This window comes from Esox lucius, chromosome 10, assembly GCF_011004845.1.
Source record: "Esox lucius isolate fEsoLuc1 chromosome 10, fEsoLuc1.pri, whole genome shotgun sequence".
NCBI classification, from domain to species: Eukaryota; Metazoa; Chordata; class Actinopteri; order Esociformes; family Esocidae; genus Esox; species Esox lucius.
The window spans coordinates 7,132,585-7,146,903 of NC_047578.1; the positions used below are offsets into that span (position 1 = coordinate 7,132,585).

Consider the following 14,319-nt stretch of genomic DNA (forward strand, 5'->3'; position numbering starts at 1 on the left):
TGACATGAACAACATGGATCCATGATGTCTTGAATCAGGCAGGTGGTGGTGGTGTGATGTTGTGGGGAATATTTTCTTGGCACACTTTGGGCCCCTTAGTACCAGTTGAGCATTGTTTAAACACTGCAGCCTAACTGAGTATTGTTGCTGACCTTCATGACCCACAGTGTACCCATCTTCTATAGGCTTCTTCCAGCAGGGTGACGCACCATGTCACAAAGCTCACATCGTCTCAAACTGGTTTCATGAACATGACAGTTAAATAGCCTCCACTGCCACCAGATCTCAATCCAATAGAGCACTTCTGGGATGTGGTGGAACGAGAGATTCGCATCATGGATGTGCAGCCGACAAATCTGCAGCAACTGGTGATGCTATAATGTCGAAATGGACCAAAATCTCTGAGGAATGTTTCCTGCACCTTGTATGCATGAAGAATTAAGGCAGTTCTGAAGGCTAAAGTGGGTCTAACCCAGTACTAGCAAGGTGTACCCAATAAAGTGGCCGGTGAGTGTATATACTCTACATTAAAATATCATGGGATGTTCTGCCATAGTTTTAACCTGAGAGGTTGATTATGGTATTCATCCACTGTGGTCTCAAAGGTCAGGAGAGACATGTTTTTTTTTTTTTCTCCATAGAAAGTAATGTAAATACACCCCAAGAGGTTGATTATGGGTTTTTCTACACTGTGTTTTCAAGGAGTCAGGGGAGGAATGTTTTACCATGGAGGAAGGATGCCAACCGATTGTTCTGGGAAATACTTTGCAACCCATAATATCACAAAATGTATGATCATAATTAGGAATAAAGCAAGAAGATGATGAAGTTGCTGACCGCGACGATGACAACATCGCCGCTTTGTAGCAGGTGACGATTATGACGATGAAGACACTGACAACTGCAACGGGGGAGAACTGCTATTATATTAACAGTCATGACAAAGAGCGCGTCCCAAACATGACAAATAGCGCAATTGCTACATAGGTTGTTTTAATTGTCACCCTCATCACCAACGTTTACATCTTGGCATAATCTAAAAGGTCTGCCCAACGAGTCATTTACACAAAAAACACAAATGCCAGACATTTAACACATGCCAGGCAGCTGCCTCCCTACACACATACTGGCAGGGAGACTACAGACACTCAGGTACCATCACTGGACAACAGCCCACGGAAGAGGCTGAACCGTGTCCAGGCACTCTTCGTCCCCGGCTAGCAGCTAGCGCGACTGAGCGGTGAAATAAACGAACAATCCCGAACGCGGACTGGATGAGTCTGTCACCACGACGCACCTTAAATCACCACCAGCATTACCCGAGACCTAACGTTATTCAACACAATCCCCACTCCGAGGCAGACCGCCGGGCGCTTCAAACCAGACAGGAAAAAATGCATGCAAAGCATAAACAGTCAGGCTATACAACAAAGCATCTACCTAGATGCATCAAACACATCAACCGTACAGCCGGATCTCTCCCGCTGTCAGGCCCGGCGGTACAGCGCGCGTGCGTGCGAGTGTGTGTGTGCGCGCGCAGGCTCTTATTCAGTATACTTGTACATCCCTGCCAACAGCTGGAGCTGAACTGCGAAACAGCGCCCCCCTCTCCCACCTGGTGGTAACTGCAGCCAGGGAGCATGAGCTGTCCAATGCCAAGGCAGGTAGGCACAGAGGGGAGGAGTAAAACTCTAAGGAGGTGCAGGTGGCGGTGGTGTGAGCTCTGATAAGAAGCCACAACCGAGCAACACAGCTGTGGGGAGGCTCGGCCAGGAATCACAGAGAGAAGGAGCCTGTTTATGACGCATATAAATAATATACAGCATATAAAAGCGTGTTTATATGCGTGTACAAACGCATGCATACAGCGCCCCAGGGGAGCAGGCCTGAGATGAAGAACAACATAATATGTGGGAAGGAAATGGATTATACAATACAGTTAAGCAATCCATGACATCATAGGTGCTAGAATACACAAAACACTATCTGATCCAATACCAAGGAGCCAGACTAGCTACACAAGGCCGCTTAGATATTGTGCCCACCATCTTCTGTGTGGGAGGTGCTTTGACACAGTGTTTGGTTATTGGTGGGGTACGGTATAAGTGTCCATGATTGATTCCATGCTCTATGCCTCTAACTGGATCACAGGCGTTTACAATATGTCCACAGGGAAAGATCAGAATTCACAGGTGGAAAGTGTAATAGGGGAATGAACAACCGATAGCACGCCAGTTACCATGTCCTGTTATCACGAGAAGTATCGTCAGACCTCGGAAGCGACAGGACCTAGCAAGCCCAGCAACCCAGGAACACGGCCGGAAACAGAGAGCGCCTGACTATGTGTTTGTTCATGTGTAATGCAAGCAGACATTTACAGGAGGTATTTCACAATGCCATTGGCTCCCAGTGTTTGCAGAGCAAAAAATAAAGGAGTATGGCTAAAATAACTTAGAGGATGTGGTGCCTTATGCACTTAAAAGAGGCAGGGTATATATTACATTCTGGAGATGTAATGTAACTGGAGGCAGTGTCGCGCTTCTTTCCTGAAATGTTTGATGCATATTTGAATGGCCCTGAAACTGCACTGTGCATCAAGGCTGGATGCAGCCAACGGTGGACGGCTGGGAGGGTGGAGTAAATGGCTGGTGGCTGGTGTCTAGGTGTTGGAGGCCAGGGTAAATACATGGTGGCTGGTGTCTAGGTGTTGGAGGCCAGGGTAAATACATGGTGGCTGGTGTCTAGGTGTTGGAGGCCAGGGTAAATACATGGTGGCTGGACTAAATTGCATGGCTTCAGAAGGGAGGGACTTGATAGTTTTGTATTCGGCTGGTAGAGGATGTCATTGGGGCTTGGGGAGAGGAGAAGCCAATGGGAGAGAAGAGGGTGGTAGAGTACAGAGGAGTAGAGGATGTAAAATGGGAAAAGGGGAGACAGGGAAGGTGGAGGAGAAACCAGTGGGAGGGAAGAGGGTGGTTGAGGAGAGTTAGCGAAGTAGACAATGCAAATGGGAAGAGGGGAGGTGGAGGAGAAGAGGGGAGGTGGAGGAGAAGAGGGGAGGTGGAGGAGAAGAGAGGAGGTGGTGGAGGAGGGTGGTCCATCATGGAAGATAGGAAGGAGGTCAATACATTTAACTGTGAATAAGACAGTTTTTAATTTCCTTGGTTATGGAAAAAAAAGGTTTAGGGCCAGTCAACTTGGAGTCTCAGAATGACTGTTACTGTCTGATGTACAAATTCCTAACACAAAGTCACCAGCAGTTTTATTTTTCACATACCGTATATTGACAGCAGTTCATAGCATTTATTTATTTTTATATGTATAGACCCGATATGTATACGGTATGTATGTAAGTCCACATTTTCATAATTGTATGTTACTAAAGGGGAAAGTATTGTCAAGTTTTCAATTTCCTGAAGTGCGTATTTTGGAGATATTCCAAAATATATTAATCGGACCAAGTTGATGGCACATTATTTTTCATATAAGTGGACCTAAAACAAGCTTTGGATATTACAGTCATGTTTTTACTACTTTGGTGCCATAGATTTAAGGGAAGTATGCTAGGACTTTAACAGTGTGCTTCTGATTAGATCTGGTTTGATGTGGACTGATGAGATCCCTAGAGAACAGCAGGTAATGTATAACAGAAAGATCACAAAGAGCCATGAACACATTTTTATAATACCAAAATGTCTGAGCAGACAATCTGAATCACCTGCTGGATCAGACTAACTCCCGTCCAACAAGGGTTTCTCAATCTTTAAAGTTTAATTTAGAAAAATGGATTAAAGCCCCAGCGGAGTTCAGAACATGATATCCTCGTTTTCTTGATGATATTGTATTTCCGCACCATGGAGACTGAAATAATCTGGAAGGGTGTAAATTAAAATATGCCCTTTTGGTGTTTGAGCGGTTCAAAAGCCAGGAGTTGAGCCTGCTAAGAAGGAATACGCCTCAGACACACGCTGTACTGTCGACTGTCAGTTGATGAGTGGGTGATGTGAAGTGTACACAAACGTTTCCTTGCCGTGAATGTCCAGCATTTGCCAGCATATCCGATGTCACACGGTGTTGAGCTGTCATCAGGTGGTAGTGAAGTGTCCCTTTTTTAGATGTTTCTCTGGCTTTTCACAGCTGGACACTAACCTTTCAGGAGACTTCTTTCCAAGAATGAAAAACGAAGATTGTCACCACAGTGAACATTTTAGCTGAATGTGAATGTCCCGCCCACCTTTATCTAGCCAAAAACGTCAGTGCAGGATTCTATACGAACCTGATGGCGTCTCACTGACTGTTCGTCTGGTTAATGGGGTGGGCTACTGCCCACAGTATCGCAGTGTGACATTTATTTTTTTAGCCTGGCTCTTGTTCTCGAGGCAGATTTCACTAAGGCAGAAACCATGTTATTAGCTGCCTCAATGGGCAGGAGATGGCTTAAATATCAAACAGGCTGCATGCTTGCAGGGGACAGTTGACCAGGGATAGAGCTTTTTCTCCACCCATAACCCTAACCTTAACCCCTACCCTGATCCTAACCCTAACCATCATTATGGTTGCATCAATGGAAATGACAATGGTGAACTTAAGTAAAGACTCTTACCTTCATAATACAATTTAAAGCCATGAGCGCTCACTGCAAAGTCACTGGTGAGACGAAGGGAGAAGACAGACCCTGTGCTTGTGACTGGTGGAGGGATTGAGAATCCTGTTAACCTGGAGAGAGAAGACAACACAGCAGTTAGAATAATCAGAGCATCTTGCATTTAACCAATAGGAATGATATTAGCCAGCAGCACTGAAACACACCCGTCAGAATGATACTGAGAAAAAGATTCTTATATCGATTGGATATGAACCAATCAAACTACACCAAGTGAATTCAGTTAACTGCAATACCTAAACTGAAGACCAAAGGTTTTTCTTTTTCTTTACATCTTAAAGCATCTAGTGGCAACCCTATGTTGTGTAATTCAGCTTAAGCATTTGAGTGGAGTTTTAGTAAGCACTTGGGAATGTTTGGAACCAAGAACAGAAAACTGAGAGGAGAATGTATCAACTTTATATGTGGAGGGAGATGAGATTGATTCCACGGGCCCATTTGAAAGTAAAGATTGTTATAACATTTCAAATATACACTGGCTCTGACTTATTTATGGGCTACCTCTACGGGAGCACTGCTTCAGAGACTATTAACATTTCACAGGTTGGAGTTGGCTTCACTAAAGTGATTTCTCCAAAATGTCACACTCATGGGTGAGGAAACTGTATACATCAAAGGACACTAGACAGCCAGACAGAATGACAGCTCGGACAGACAGAATGACATAAAAGCCATTTCTAACATCTCATTCTATATCAGCATTTGCATTCATATAGCATAACATGCTGAAATCGTATATGGTTCTACTGGATATCTCAAAGTTAAATAGTTCAAAGAATATCACATATCTAGGCTTTACAATGGGTTCAACTCAGATAGGATACATTCAAACAAACAGTATATCTAGGCTTTAAAATGAGTTAAACTAACAAAAATATGTATCCCAAATAAACAGAGGCAGTAGATAGAAGAGTAAAATCAAGTACTAGAGACATTTTCTTTCCACAAAGTGAAAACAAAACTTGATATGCATTAAACATGAAATTGCACGGCAGGGTAAAATCACTGAACCAGAAATAAGTACTCCATCAGAAGCGTAATCATTTTCAGACGTTGTGGATTGTCAGAGCAAAAAGATAGATGGAATTCATTGTTTCTTCACCACAAAACCAGTGCTGAGCATTTGATGTGAGTGTGTATCAATGGAAAGTCACGCATAATGTACATACAAGAAACCTCCTCCAAACACCCAAAATGTGTTGACTTAGGCCCTGCAAGCACCTTTGAGGCAAGCACTATCATGAGCGATGCAAAGATGAGCCTGCTACTTCGACACACAATATTAAAACCCACACAAACCCACACGACGATGTGTGAAAGAGGTCCTGGGCGGCTCTAGATCTTGCAACGTAGAATACCGTGAACATGGCACATGTAACCGCAATTTTTACCAACCAGAGCTTGGGCATTACGGGCTTCTACACATGAATGTACTCATCCTGACCCCAAAATGTATTTTGCTTCGAGACAAGACTTGACACATCGCATGTAGCTAAGAAGGCCCACTGCTGGAGTCCATATTATACTCATGGGGAACAACTGCCAGATCAACATAACAGGTACTGAATACTTAAACTCTGAAAGTGACAGAGTACGGACTTGTGCTTTAAACTGCGTAGGACTAGGCCATGTGTGCAGAATTCCTATTGGTTATGCTAATAGACAGAGTGAATTATTTATGAAAAGCTTTTGCATAACTGGCCCAGGAGATCACAGAGTACCCCTAAATATGACTCACCTTTCAACTTGTCATCGGCTTCAAAGAGCTTGAGAGAGAATTGAGTAAAGGAAGTGCCTTCCCTTCTGCACATAATGTCTAACAAACAGCCCTTCTCTCCCCAGGGATGCTCCACACTCCACACTTCAATAAGGACAATCAGCCTAAGATTTTCCAATCCAGTGCATATGAACATACATATTTCAGAAATGCCCCCCCACCCCCATATCTTTGATCATTTGATGGCCACAGGTTCATCGCAAATACACTTTTCCTGGTACTTGAATTGTATTTAAATCTCTTAAGATGATCAAGCAAGAAACAAAGAGACTATGTAAATGGATACATCCAACTACATTTTTTATCTGTGTGATGGTAGAAACTCAATAAGACAACCAAGGAGGACATTATAATAATCATGATCATCACCATCGTGACATGTTCTTCTCTCTAACTGGACAAATTTCTTTTGTTGTTGTGGTGGAGTGAAAATGCATAATGCCACATGTAAGTGCAATACCTTCAAAAGGTGTTAGAGCTAAAACACTTCCTCGCAAAGGATGAATTACTGTGCATATTGCCAGCCACATTACCATCACCTCTGAACAGCGCAGGGAAAGGAGAGGGATTTGTGAGGCTGGGAGGCACAGATTCACTCGGCTACCATCTTAATGAGCTTTCCGCTGCTCTCGCATCAGCATCCCGACCTCAGGGAGCTTCCTGCCACCACATCACACACGCACACGTTTTTGCCAGCTGGTAATTACAGCTGCACCATTCATGGCTGCTATCCTCATTCTCCTCCCCCGTTCCTCCTCTTCGTTGTTCTTCGCTACTTCTCGTCTCACCTCGTCTCACCTCGTCTCACCATCTCAAGTCATCTCGTGGCACGTTCACCTCATCTCACCCTCTCATCTCACATTTTGCCCTCGTCATCTTGACTCGTCTCACCTCAGCTGACCGTCACACATCATCTCAGCTCGTCTCCTCCTCGTCACCTCCAGTACGTTATCCTCTTCTCCTAGTGGGGCGTCTTCTTGTCTCCTACTCATCGTCATAATATACACATCATTTCTTCACCATCTTCTCCTTACCACATCTCGCCATTGTCATCTCCTCCTCCTCATCCAAACTTCATCATTACAACCTCATTATCATTTAATTTGCTCGTCATCTCATATTTGTCATTGCTGAATCAATCACATTTCACTCAGCTTGTTTCACCAGCAGTTGTCAGACTTATTCAGATTCCCAGCCCAACACTTCAAAGAGAAAAGTTTTATTTCAGCTATGTGGCTTTGTCAGGGTTCCAATGCCACTACATTACACAAGGGCATCAAATAGGTACACAAGATACAGCATATTTATTGTATTTAGCTGATATGTTGAATACCTATCCAGGCGCTGTGGTTAGACAGGAAACACAGCCTTTCCATTGGCTCAGTAATTGCTAATATGACATTTAAGACCTACAGTATTTAAAGCCCCATTACAGCTCAAGCCAAATACAGCAACGTGCAAACTACTCCATAGGCTGTTTCGTTTCTGTTGCCAGGCATACACAGGTCAGCAACCATTAAGCCAATGAGATAAAACGACAGCAGCTACAAGAAACAACAGCATGATGTGGACAAAGGCAGCGCACTTAGCAGGACTAATCACCGTTTAGCGTTATACAACGCAGGTCCATGTTTATTGGTACTCAAAGGGTACAGGGACAGTTTGGGGTTTAATACTGCTTGGTTGGATGCACACACACAGACACACAGACATACAGACAGACAGACAGACAGAGCTTCCTGCAATGAGATTCTGCATGTACATCCCCATGGGGGGCTTTTTTAACTGCTCTGGATGAATACATCTCCCTGTGTGCCTTCACACACAAAAATGGACGGACAAACACACACACACACACAGCTTCCATCAATGAGACTCTGCACGCATATCCCCTTGGGAGCCTATTTTAACTGCTGTGTGAGTTGCATTCGTTCCAACTCCCCTCTGTGCCTTCAGCGGGCAGCAGCCAGAGCCACACTGTTAACACTGCTCTTCAGGTCCACGGTTTCTCTTCTTAGTGGAGCTAACGAAAGGTTCAAGTTGGTTACACCAGCGACTCTCAAAACCTCTACTCGAGGACCACACCACCCCTTGGTGTTGGTCTAAACTAGGTCACCCGGAACACAGGGGACCGACTGTTAGTTGACAAATTAAAATCAGGTATGCTAGCATGGAATGGATCCAGTGCATGGAACGTCTGGGAGCTTTGAGCGTCACTGGGTTAGACAGGCACTGTTGCTCCTCTTCACCCCAGTTAGCTGTAAGCTAAAGCGGCAAGCTAATGTATTAAAAAGCCACCTTGATGACAAGTCATAGTAACACGGGTCTCAACATTTTAAAATGTAAGGGTATATGTTTAAAATGAGAAAGAATAAGAACATGGAGTTCCCTTTTGATTATTGAACCTTTGATCATAAATCTTCAAGGGAAGGAGAGGTAGGAGGAGCAACTCGTTTATGTTCATGATTTCTTTTCTTTTTTGGGGGGGGGGGGTTCTAAAAGTATGGCTCAGAATGAACAAGAACTTATTTTAACACAATGTGTACTCTTTGATCCCTCATTCAACGGAAATGAAACGTTAAAAGACAAAAGAGCCATTACACTTGTACTTCAAATGCTGTATTATACACTATTTGCATACCTCCCCCTTTTATCTGGTAATTACATTCAACAAATGCGCTCACTCACTCACTGAATCATAACACCGTCCATTTCCACAAACACCCTGTTTCCAGCCCTCCTCTCAGCCCTCAAATAAAAACACTTAATGTAATACAAACACTGTTTGACATACTGGCTGTTGGCGACCACATCAATGCTCACCATGCCACCCTGCCATGAATGTTTACATTCTCCTGAATTCGCTGGACAGAAAAACAAATACTTTTTTCGGGGCGTCTACTTTAGTGCTTAGGGTTTCCAGCGGGAAAGGGGACTGGAAGATCAGCGACATCGTTCCCGTCTCCAGTCCACTCGATATGCATCAGTTTCAGGCTGATTGTCAGAGACAGAACCCCAAGCCAGCTGCAGAGTGGCTGAAATTACATTACCCACCAAATGAGTAGAAGCTCATCTTTTTAAAAGTGCTTTCCTTTTTACTAGCAATATATCAGAGTGCAACGTGTAGTCACACCACTTCATTTTCCCCAATAAAGGCCCCTACGCCTCCTGAGTTAATGTGATTCAGGATGGTTGGAAGTCTGGTCTCAGCTCATTCAGCTGGGTTTTTCCTCTTTGGCAGCAAATGCACAGCAAAGTATCTGAAGAGACAGGTCCAACAGTGTGAGTTCCTGACAGACGGCTCCAATAAAACCATTCAGAGGAGTCGAGTTGCTTACAGACAATCATCAGGTGAATGGGAGACAGCCGAGTAAAGATGTCCTTCTGCATCGCAAAATATATTCTTTCAAAATGGTTGTGGCCTCAGTGTAATACTCTGGTCTGGCCCGTGTCCTTATGTCTTCCAGCTAGGCTGTTCCCATCACGTTCAAGTAACAAATGTTTCTGTTATGGAGACACATCCTCTACTGATTCAACATTATTATGCAGCAGGATATATAAAAAAAAAAAAAAAACACTTTTGCTTCAGTTCCACTGAGACAAAACAAAGTGCTTTAACTATCTATCGGTCCATAACTGTTGCCTTAAGACCTATTTGTTTTGTGAGAGTGACAACTGGGCTTACAGTCCTCGAAGTAAAATGCCTCCCAAAAACATCAACAGAGGAAATTGTTCCATACATTAGAAGGCCCGTAGCACCATAAATAAAACAATAAACTGACATTATTTCATGCACAGTAAATCTCAATAAGCCCCAGTCTGTAATACAAACATATAATGTGTTTAAAAATAATATTTAATTAGAAAACATGCTTATTCATCTGAACATCATTATATACAGCTAATACTTCTAATTCCATTATATGAATTGAATATTTTTGTCCTCATTTTCTGTTTGTTTTTTGCGTTCTAAAGACACCCGTTGAGAGAAACATCCCCCAGGGAGTAGCTGCCATTATTTCTAGTTGTCTTTGGACAGATTATAATTTGTAATGTATATTCCCATTGTTGTTTATGATCTACAAAATAATTTAACATAAATGGAAAATAGGGCAAATATCCCACGGCACATTTATGATATAATATTCCAAAAAGTTAGCAATTCAAAGTTTGTTTGTCTGTGTGTGTGCATGGATGTATATATGTATGTATGCATTTTTGTATACTCTGTCTGTCTGTGTCTGTCTGTCTGTCTGCCTGTTTGTGTCTGTCTGTCTGTGTGTCTGTCTGTCTGTCTGTGTGTGTCTTTCTGTCTGTGTCTGTCTCCGTCTGTGTTTGTCTGTCTGTTGGCCTGTGTGTGTCTGTCTGTGTGTGTGTGTGTGTCTGTCTGTTTGCTTGTGTGTCTTTCTATCTGTGTCTGTCTGTCTCTCTGCCTGTGTGTCTGTCTGTCTGACTGCCTGTGTATGTATGTTCTGTTCTCACTTGGTATTGATTGGGAGTCCCTAGTCATGTCTAGTAGAGAACTTGAATATATTACTGTTGCCAGACAGTTGCAATGAAAAACTGTACTCTTTTTCTTTGGGATAGAGCTTATGGCGCAAAATCACTATCCTTGATGCTCACTGATATCTTAGAGTTGTTTGTTTCTGTGGATTATTGTCACTAGAAATGTGATTTTCTCTTGAGAAAACAAAACGTTATCTTCAGTAAACAGTAAAACTAGCAAATGTATACTTAAGACTGCCAACTCAATACACCCTGAAAACTTCACCAGCAACATTTGGCATCAAGCAGCTGCTTTCACTGTGAGAAACAGCGAGAGGGACCAGAAGTGAGAGAGAGAGAAAGAAAAAGAGAGAAAGCCATTGTAGCCACATTTATTTTTGTCCGAAAGACAACAGTGAAGCATCTTAGGTCCGGTTTGAACAGAACCCCTACAGCCTTGCTTCCACATTCCCAGATGTCTGGGGAGGGATAATGTGCCCCACGGTGGCCCTGGATGAAGGCATTAAGGCCCACTGACTCCTCCTGCACTGACTGACTGGCTGACTGGCTGACCGGCTGACTGGCTGGCCTAAATAACAGGAGTGACTAACTGAACTCTCTGTCTGACTCTGTGGTCGTTTCAAATGTCACCCTATTCACTACATAGCACTCTGCCTTCCCCAGAGTAAACCCCATGGCCACGGGGTTTTAAAAATAACACAACGGACGGGACAGGTGTGAGGAAATCCAGGACATCCTGCTGGAGTGGACCCCATCCGGGCAATTCCCGCTCATCGCTCAATAACAACGGACGTGCCAAACAGAACTTATGTATGTGAAACAGAGCATGTAAACAGACAGACGCTCCATATCAAACAGTACAAACTTGTTTCCGATTTTTTTTTTTTACTTTGTGTAAAATGCAAATAAACACAGAACGCAATGATGTGCCAAACATGTATCACTGTATTTAATTGAAAATAGTGCAGAGACAATATATCACATGTTGAAACTGAGAAATCATATTGTTTTTGGAAAAGTACTGTGTTGGTATTACCACTTCTATTACCAATACTCCGTAAGCGTTTGGGAACTGAGGAGACCAATTGTTGTAGTTTTGAAAGTGAAATGTTTTCCCATTCTTGCGTGATATGGGATTTCAGCTGCTCAACATTTGGGGGTCTCCTTTATTGTAATGCGCCAAATGTTTGTCACAATGTGGCAAATATTTTCAACGGGTGACAGGTCTGGACTGCAGGGAGGCAGACTCTTTTACTATGGAGCCATGCTGTTGTAATATGTGCAGAATGTGGTTTGGCATTGTCTTTCTGAAATAAGCAAGGCCTTCCCTGAATTTTTTTTCAGAATGGGTGGCAGCATATGTTGCTCCAAAACCTGTATATATTGTTCAGCATTAATGGTGCCTTTACCGATGTGCAAGTCACCGATGCTATATGCACTAATGCATCCCCATACCATCACGGATGCTGGCTTTTGAACTGTGCGCTGATAACAAGCTGAATGGTCCCTCTCCTTTTTAGTCAAGAGGACGCGGCGTCCATGATTTCTAAATATAATTTAAAGTTATGATTTGTCAGACCACAGGACAGTTTTCCACTTTGCCTTAAATGAGCTCAGCCCAGAGAAGGTGGCAGCGGTTTTGGATATTGTGCATATATGATTTCCTCTTTGCATGGTAGAGTTTTAACTTGCCTTTGTGGATGCAGCAATATACTGTGTTACTGAGCCCATTCAATGATGTCCACTACAGAATTGTGGCTGTTTTTAATGCAGTGCCGTCTGAGGGCCCGAAGAGCATGGCCATCCAAAAGTATTTTCTCTGGATTCTCTGAATCTTTTAATGATATTATGTGCCATAGATGAGATCCCCAAACTCTTTTAAATTTTACGTTGAGAAACGTTATTCTTGAATTGTCGCACAATTTTACCATGCAGTCTTTCACAGAACGATGAACACCTCCCCATCTTTACTTCGGACAGACCCATCCTCCCTGGAATAATTTTTTGTTTCAATGCTTGGTTCAGCAATCCAGATGTTGTACTGTAGGATAGGAATAACAAACAAACATCATGACCTAATGCACCATGCACAAAAACTGTTGAGCAAGTAGCTTGGGCATAACAAGTAATAAAAAACTGCAACAGGATCTTAAAGAGGCATAAACACACCCCAAAACCTCTGGGGAGCGTTTTCCAAGCAGTGAAATCTCAGGATCGTCCACAACTTTTGATTAAAAAAGTTAATACGTGTTTTCATGCAAGGAGCGTAGAAGTAATAACATATATGGAGGTGGGATCTTCTCAAGTGCGAACCAGTACATCTGAGCAATTTACAAATCATCCCTGGGCAGAGGCTGAAAGCATTAAGAGTATGGAAGGAAAGGCCAGAAAAAGCTTTGGCTGCGGAAAGCTTTGTGAAATACACTTACTGCTCTCATTCATCATTTCCATAGAAAATGTCAGGTTTTGAGAAGAATTATCAAAATGAAGCAGCTTTCTTGGAGGACCGCCAACATCCCAAGGTGGAGAAAAAAAAAAAGATTCATCATCAAGAAATAGGAACAAAACAGTGCAGTTTTTTTTATTTTCTAAGTTCTCAGCCTTCTAACCAATTTACAACCTTGAATTTCACTAAATTATATATTGGTCTGTGAGAAGGTCTGAAGGTTTTTGCAAAGCTCTGTATGTATATATATACAGTGGGGAGAATAAGTATTTGATACACTGCTGATTTTGCAGGTTTTCCTACTTACAAAGTATGTAGAGGTCTGTAATTCTTATCATAGGTACACTTCAACTGTGAGAGACAGAATCAAAAAAATAATTAATTAGCATTTTGTTGCATGACATAAGTATTTGATACATCAGAAAAGAAGAACTTAATATTTGGTACAGAAACCTTTGTTTGGAATTACAGAGATTATACGTTTCCTGTAGTTCTTGACCAGGTTTGCACACACTGCAGCAGGGATTTTGGCCCACTCCTCCATACAGACCTTCTCCAGATCCTTCAGGTTTTGGGGCTGTCGCTGGGCAATACAGACTTTCAGCTCCCTCCAAAGATTTTCTATTGGGTTCTGGTCTGGAGACCGGCAAGGCCACACCAGGACCTTGAGATGCTTCTTACGGAGCCACTCCTTAGTTGCCCTGGCTGTGTGTTTCGGGTCGTTGTCATGCTGGAAGACCCAGCCACGACCCATCTTCAATGCTCTTACTGAGGGAAGGCCAAGATCTCGCGATACATGGCCCCCCCATCCATCCTCCCCTCAATACGGTGAAGTCGTCCTGTCCCCTTTGCAGAAAAGCATCCCCAAAGAATGATGTTTCCACCTCCATGCTTCATGGTTGGAATGGTGTTCTTGGGGTTGTACTC

The 14,319-nt window shown here is 43.0% G+C and overlaps 1 protein-coding gene across 5 annotated transcripts in view; it reads right to left on the reverse strand.

Annotated features, from left to right (window-relative positions):
• Positions 1-14,319, reverse strand: part of csmd3b (CUB and Sushi multiple domains 3b) — a 418,091-nt gene that overhangs the window by 323,658 nt on the left and 80,114 nt on the right. For all 5 annotated transcript variants that reach the window (XM_034294760.1, XM_034294758.1, XM_034294759.1 and 2 more), the window contains one exon: positions 4,604-4,716. In XM_034294760.1, the coding sequence (XP_034150651.1) occupies positions 4,604-4,716 (113 nt within the window). The remainder of the gene's footprint in view (positions 1-4,603; positions 4,717-14,319) is intronic.